Here is a 7,023-nt window from a genome sequence, read left to right as displayed (position 1 = left end):
CGAATTTTTTTTTTTGGGTCCAAATGTTAAGGAAGACCGGTGGAAAACCGAAATGTCGAAAAAACCCGTTTAAAAAGCCGAAAACGCGTGCGAAAAAATAAAATAACAAATCCGGAGGAAGCGCTCTGTGACGGGCGGCTGAGACCAAGTGGCGCTGATCGTTGTGAGGCTTCCGAAGGAGTGCTCGTTAACTAGTTGCTCTCTACACCCGCTGAAGGCGAGGTATAGAGGGGAAATCCTATTTGACTATTGTTGTCAAACTATCGCACAGGCGATCCCCACCAGCGTGAGAATTGGGGCGGCCCATTCCCCACTGGCGAGGTAGCCGGTTTTAGGAATCTTCCAGAAGATTCCCTGAACCTGTTTTTTGTTTTTATATAGCGGTTTCCTTTTGTGTTTGTTTCCTTCTCTTTTTTTCAATTTAATTTCTTTTTTCGTTTTCTTTTTTTCTGTTTCTTTCTTCACTTCTTTGTTTTCGTTTTTTTGCTTCTTTTTCAAGTTCATATTCTTTTTTTAATCGCAATTTTCAAAGAATTTCACATATTCCAAAATTGTTCGTTTCTTCACAAAAAAACGAAAATCCCAAATTTTATTGATGTTTTCAAAAATCTTTCGCATTGTTCAAAAAGTTAATAAGTTTGAAATTTGTTCATGTTTTTCAAAAAGTTTGAAGTTTCAAAACTTTGTTCATGTTTTCCAAATTCTGTTTTGTGATTACAAAACTTGTTCAAGTTTTCAAAAATGTTCAGAGTTTCAAAATGTTCTTAGTTTTTCGTTCTTATTTCTCAAAAATTGTTCGCGTGTTCAAAAAATGTTCGAATTCCAAAAATTGTTCACATTTTCCAAAGAATTCAAAATTTTGAAATTTGTTCCCATTTTCAAAAAAGGTCAGAGTATAAAAAATTCATGTTTGCCGAAAATTGTTCGCAAATTTTATAATTTGTTCGTATTTTCTTGAAAGTTCAGAGTTTCAAAATTTGTCCATGATTTCAAAATGTGTTCCAATTTTTCAGGATTGTTTCATGCTTTCAAAATTTTGCTCACAATGATGAAAAATGTTCACGATCCAAAAAGTATTCAGTTTTTTCAAAAAGAACATGTTTGAAATTTCAACATTTTTCAAATCTATATTTATCCTAGCTCTTAAAGTACTGAGCTTTTCCTTATTCACGAATGCTTGGTTGGTGCCTTGGTATGCCGTTGCGTCTGAGGGAATTAGGTATTGTGTTAGACACAGCCACATCACTAATAGTTGGAATTTTGAATACCACGGTCTGCTGTTGGGCCGGCCCATGTGGCCACTTGTCTGTACGTCCGGCTCCTATTTGCCGCAAATGCGGCAGCTAGGAGGGCCTAACGACATATATATATCCGCGCCCTGAATATTCGCTCAAAAAAAAAAAACCGCGCCCGAAAAGGGAAGAAGATAATTTTCTTTTTTGTGTTTTTTTAACACAGTACAGACGCAAACGCTCATACATACGTGCATACATTCACCCTCTATGAAAGGACACGCGCACACCCTACAATATGAGCATCTTCGAGATACTGAACCGGCAAATCATTTTGAGATTTACGAAGTCATCGTAGGCGCCTCGTCATCGACAAGAACATCTCCTCCCACTGAAAGTGCATCGCCGAAAATCCTAAAATAAATTCAAAAATAATGCGAGCACCATGACTTAAATAATGGTGGGCTAAGGATAACAATGTCCCTCTGACCATCAAACCACACATTGGTTCGCATTTTATTTTTTGATGAGGAAAAACGAAGTTCTTATGGGCCGGAACTTATGCCAATATAAACGAACGAAGCAATTTTCATTTCTTCCAACACGTTACACTATGTACAACTTCTCAAGCGTACAGGGAAAGTCCGTACGTGCCCGGATGGACGCACCGGACTAGACAAGCGTGTTGCAGGAGGCCGTGGCGGGGTCGTACAATGCCGGGAGCAGGTACTTCCTCCCGTTGGCGCCGTTGGCATTGTAGCTAGCGCCGGTGGTGGGGTCGACGAGCAGGTTGCCGGCGTAGCCCGGGTACGCGCCGCTGCCGTAGACGCCGGGGCACGCCGTGCACGCCTCCAGGGACGCGCCCTTGGGGCCCTGGTAGTAGCCGTCCCCGTACGGGTTGCTCACGGTGCCGGCCACCATGGTGGCGAGGACCATCACCATGCCGTCCATCCCGACGTTGCCGTTGGGCGCCACCAGGGGCGCGCGCTGCGGCCCGTACTGCGGCTGCGCGAACGGCCACGCGCACTGCCCGGGGCACTGCTTCACGGAGTTGCCGACCCAGATGTGCGTGGAGTCGTCGCCGGCGGACGACCCGTGCCTGCCGCACCGGCTGCTGCAGAAGCCCTCCACGGCGACGTCCTCGTCGGTGAACACCAGCGCGATGCCGCCCTTCTTGGCGCCGATGCTCGCGGCGAGCTGGTCGATCTGGGCCAGGGTGAGCGACGTGCCGAGGGAGCACTGCTCGTCGGTCACCTGCTCGGCGAGGAGAACGTGCGTGGCGGCGGCCTCGCCGTTGGCGGCAGCCGCCTTGGACAGGTAGAGCTGCTCGATGGTGCCCCACCACTGCCCGACCGAGGGCGTGGCGGCCCCGTCAGGCGCGGAGTTTAGCGAGACGACAAAGTCGGAGACGATGGACCTCTGCGCGGGCGTGAACTTGCCGTACCAGAGGATGGACACGGGGATGTCGCCGCTGAGCACGCCGCCCTGGTGGTACGTGAGCCGGTCGCTCTCCGGAGGTACGTACAGCTCCATCAGCCTCCTGCTCCCGGCGGAGAGCTGCGCCAGGCTGAGCACCATGGCCACTACTACCAGAGCAATCGTAGCCATTGCCGACTTGCTGAAACTGCACCGTGGAAACGAAACACTTGCGATCTACGAGAGCTAACACTCGGTGATCGAGCTCCTACTCTTGCTTGTGACTTGGTGCGGTGGTGATGGGATGAGTGGACTTGCACCCGCTCATGGCTCTTATTTATAGGCGTGGTCGCGGCCCGACTCGTGCGACTTCGGCGATGGTTCCTATCCTACTCCGCTCGTACACCCCTACCGTCCTGCGTGCGGCATGTAGTCTGATCCGGGCAAGGGCGGTATGGCGTGGCGGGCGGGGGGACAGAGCGGGGGCAGGGATGAGCTGTGCAGCGCACGCACGCCGGAGCGTGTCGCTCGCGCCGCGCGCCGCGCTGCCCAGTTGCTTCCGGGCACGGCTCCAGACGCAGCGGCGACGCACGCGAGTCAAATTTGGGGCGATACTCTATTCCCGCTCCAACGGATGACGACATGGCTTGGCTGTGCAGATTCGCGTCGCCTATCGATGAGCGCCACAGCTGTCCGCGGAAGGTTCCCAAGGGCAGAGGGTCAGCTTTGGGCGGGCGGATGGATATGTTTCAGTGAACTCATCGATGAGCTTCCATGTATGACGGTGGCGCCGGGGAGTGCAAACTTTACACCGGCCAAACCGCGGTCCGATGCCTCCCTAGTCATGGCCGGCGCCGGCGGGGAGAATGTAACTAGTGTATCCGTTGTGTTGGCTGGTCAGTAGACGGAGTGATTTGCTCGCCGTGGTAAACGGGTTACGGGACTACTGTAATTTGCACAAGGTGTTTTCTTCTTTTTGAATTTTCGCACAAAGTATTTCAATGGTCACACGCCACTGTGGTTAATGTGGACCGACTATAGGTGAGTTGCGTGAAAAAAATAGTGTTAGCCAAATTTTTTGAGCATCAGATTTAAATCCAATGGCTCGCGCATGTTCTTCCTCGGAGCATATTCAACAGCGACCCTATTTTAGGGTCTAACCGTTTCATAGGCCTTTTGAACCCAAAAAACACCCAAAAAATCCTACGTCCGTGTAATGCTACGAACATTTTACGTAAATGTCCTAACAAACTCAACCCCACCCCCCACCCCCTCCCCCAATTTATGTAAATCACAATCGTTTAAGGGAAGTTTGGGTAAAAAAACATATCCAACATATGCCGTGAACCCGACATAATTTAGAGGATCATGTACCAAGTTCCCTCTGGATTGCGGAAAGATGATCTCTCTCTAAACTTTTGCCGGCAAGAAAACCGCTTGAAACTTCACCGCACGTGTCGCCGCCATCACGCCACATCGGCGCCCCATTGCGCCGTCTCATGCCGCACCTTCCCTCGTCGGCTGTCGACACGCCTGGGCACCGCCACCACGTCGGGCCGCCGCCGCGCTGCATCTTGCCAGCCACTGTCACACATGACAGTGGCTTGCGGGCCCTGAGCCATTAGGTAGGATTGTTTAGTGATAAAAAACAGAAGAACAAGTTTAAGGAACTGACAAAAGTTACTCTTACAAAACTTCTTCTAAATTTTAGACTCATCACGTAAAACCGATTTTACAGGAGGGTTTTTAAGTGTGTTGTTGGAGTTACTCTTAGCTTGGTTGTCAAGTTAGCAGAAACACACATTTTAAAAAGGCATATAATGTAAATTGAGTTTAAAAATAGAAGAGACCGAGGTCGTGATTCTCTTATACGGTTGTACGACTTTACGGCCCAAACTAACCTTTCTGATTCAATGGTTTGGGTTAGTATCTACTCTCTTCGTTTCTAATTATAAGATGTTTTAGATATTTCTATATGACTATATGAACTATATACCGATTGAAATGAGTGATATACACACTAAAACACGTCTAGATATATATGAATACGAGAAAATAGAGAAAAACTAAAACATTTTATATTTAGAAATGGCGCGAATAAAATTTATCATTCTACGGTTCCAATATTAAGATTTTACGGATTTGAAATTACGATTCTAAGAACAACTCCAACCGGGCGATCCATTTCATCCGCCCATGTTCGTTTGGGTCACGGCAGACAAAAATGCCGGCCCAACGCGGCAACCCAAACATAAAATACGTCCGCTTCGTGCCTGCGCCAACGCATTTTAGGGCCTGAAATGCGTCGGCGCGGGCACGAAGCGGACGCACGACGTGTCCCCTCGGTGTCCGTTGTCGCCCCACATGTCGGCTGGCCAACCACCAACGCGGTCATATTTAACGTGGCCACCTGTCGCAGGCCCACACATCATTGACTGGAAGCTTAGGGGGGGCGTTCTTTTTTAATCCACGCGTGCGGGGAGGGAGGCTCATCCACTTTCATTTCGGCTGCCCGTCCACATCTAGCCGCGTGTTCCCTCGCCGGCGACAAAGGAAACCCTAACCGTGGGCTTCTTCGGCGGCTCCGGCAACAAGAGGAAACTGACCCCCAGCGCTTCGTCCTCCCGCGCGCTTCCTCCTCCGCCGACGTCGGCGCCTGCCCGCCCCGCGAGCTAGCTGATGCACATTCCGGTGCACCAGATTCGGTGGCACTGGGAGTACAGGCACCCGCTGCCGTACCCCGATGTGACGCTACCGCACGACTAGCATCTCGATCCGAAGCGGATCCCGGTGTCGGCGGTGTAGCAAGCGCAGCGGGCGCACGTCGAGGAGGTGTGTAGGCGCCGTTCGCTGCTCACACCAGAGTAGCGACGGATGCCGGAGTACGCGTCGAACTCTCCCCATTGGGAGGTCTGGTTTGCCCTCGAGCACGAGGAGCAATGGCGCCGTGGCATGCAGCAGCACCACACCAACCCCCCGCCTCCCCAGTCGTCGAGTCGTAGGAGGAGGAGGAGGAGGCTACCTACCAGGCGGCGCTGGCGGCGGCCATGCAGACCTCCATCGAGGAGGAGGAGCGCAAGGCGGAGGCAAAGAAGGCGGAATACCAGGCGAGGCTGGCGGAGGCCCTCGCCCTCTCTGCGGCCGGAGACCGCGTGGTGCCGCCACCGCTCACCTCCCCCCCCCCCCCCCCCGCCTAAGGCCTTGCCGACCGACCGCTACGGCTAGACCGGCCAGCTGCCAGAGTGGGTCGGCGCCCTCCACCCGTTTGGCTCGGCGCGGCGCCGACGCAGGAGGCCGCGTACCTCGAACATTGGAGGCAGCGCGCTGATGGAGGAGCGCGCCTACGGTGAGCGGCGCATGCAAAGGGAGCACGATGAGGAGGAGGAGAGCGCCCGCCTCGCTGCAATGCCTCCGCCACAGCAGACGCCCGGAGGAAGCTGCCCTGGCGGCCTATCAAGCCGCGTTCGGGTGGGCTGGGCCGCCTCCCGTCTTCATCGACCTCAGGGTCGCGGTGACGACAACAAGGGCAAGGGCAAGCCGGATGACTAGGGCAGCGTGCGGGTGTTTTTTTTAATGTTTAATTAGTGTTTAAGAGGACTTTGGCGGGCGATTGACCGCCCATTTATGTTTAATTATATATTTTTAAGTTTATTTTGGCCACACAGATCAAAATGAGTATGTCTTTCGTTGGGCGCACCAGGCAACCCAAATGAAAAAAGGATGCGCATGTACGACGGCGAATTCAAACGGAGAAAAAACGGACAAAGCACGTGTTGTTTGAGTCGCCGGGTTTGGGTTGTTCTAACTACCTTGGTAGAGACAACGAGTGTAAATTGAGTCGTGGATCGACTTTGGACGCCGTTGCTTGCCATGCATGATGCATGACACCCTGGCATGTGACCGCTCCTTTGACCGAGTTTCGGTGGTCAGACATGGAGATCGACCCGGGATCTTCGCAGCACGCGTGGCAAGAAGCGGAGCGCACACGGGTGCATGTACATGGCCACGCGACGCTGGGCGTCCATGGATAGGATCGATCAACGGAAAGAAGTTCCATGACTCTCCCAAAGCATTATTGGTGCTGGTCATGGCGCCTGACTTTGTTTACGGATCTTCCTGTGGTGACCGCCCGCGCGGCGCCGTTGAACCCGCACGAATATTTTCGTGCCGGGGCGTCGAGGGTACAGGCCACGCTGGCCGGAAGGAAACCGAAGTCAGCTCTGAAACTTGAGCTGGATACTGCTGATACAAAATCTCAGATGGTCAGATGAGTAAAATTTCTCATCGGGTCATCATCATCTGTGGAGTCTTGCTTACTCAAACTGTTCATTTGTTTTCAAAAAAGAAGTATTCATTCAGAACTCGAGCTCCGTGA

General features: G+C 51.9%; 1 protein-coding gene across 1 annotated transcript; it reads right to left on the bottom strand.

Annotated features, from left to right (window-relative positions):
* Positions 1–1,802: 1,802 nt before the first annotated feature.
* Positions 1,803–3,204, bottom strand: LOC109757411 (protein PHOSPHATE-INDUCED 1). The gene has a single exon (XM_020316231.4). The coding sequence runs from the start codon at positions 2,838–2,840 to the stop codon at positions 1,905–1,907; it is 936 nt and encodes a 311-aa protein (XP_020171820.1). The 5' UTR covers positions 2,841–3,204; the 3' UTR covers positions 1,803–1,904.
* Between the last annotated feature and the right edge of the window lie 3,819 nt (positions 3,205–7,023).

The sequence above is a fragment of the Aegilops tauschii genome, chromosome 6 (assembly GCF_002575655.3).
Source record: "Aegilops tauschii subsp. strangulata cultivar AL8/78 chromosome 6, Aet v6.0, whole genome shotgun sequence".
Taxonomy (NCBI): domain Eukaryota; kingdom Viridiplantae; phylum Streptophyta; class Magnoliopsida; order Poales; family Poaceae; genus Aegilops; species Aegilops tauschii.
The sequence above is the reverse complement of the archived record's forward strand: the minus strand, read 5'-3'. Positions and strand labels throughout refer to the sequence as shown.

Coding starts and splice junctions, on each gene's coding strand:
- LOC109757411 (XM_020316231.4), bottom strand. CDS start 2,840: ATGGCTACGATTGCTCTGGTAGTAGTGGCCATGGTGCTCAGCCTGGCG.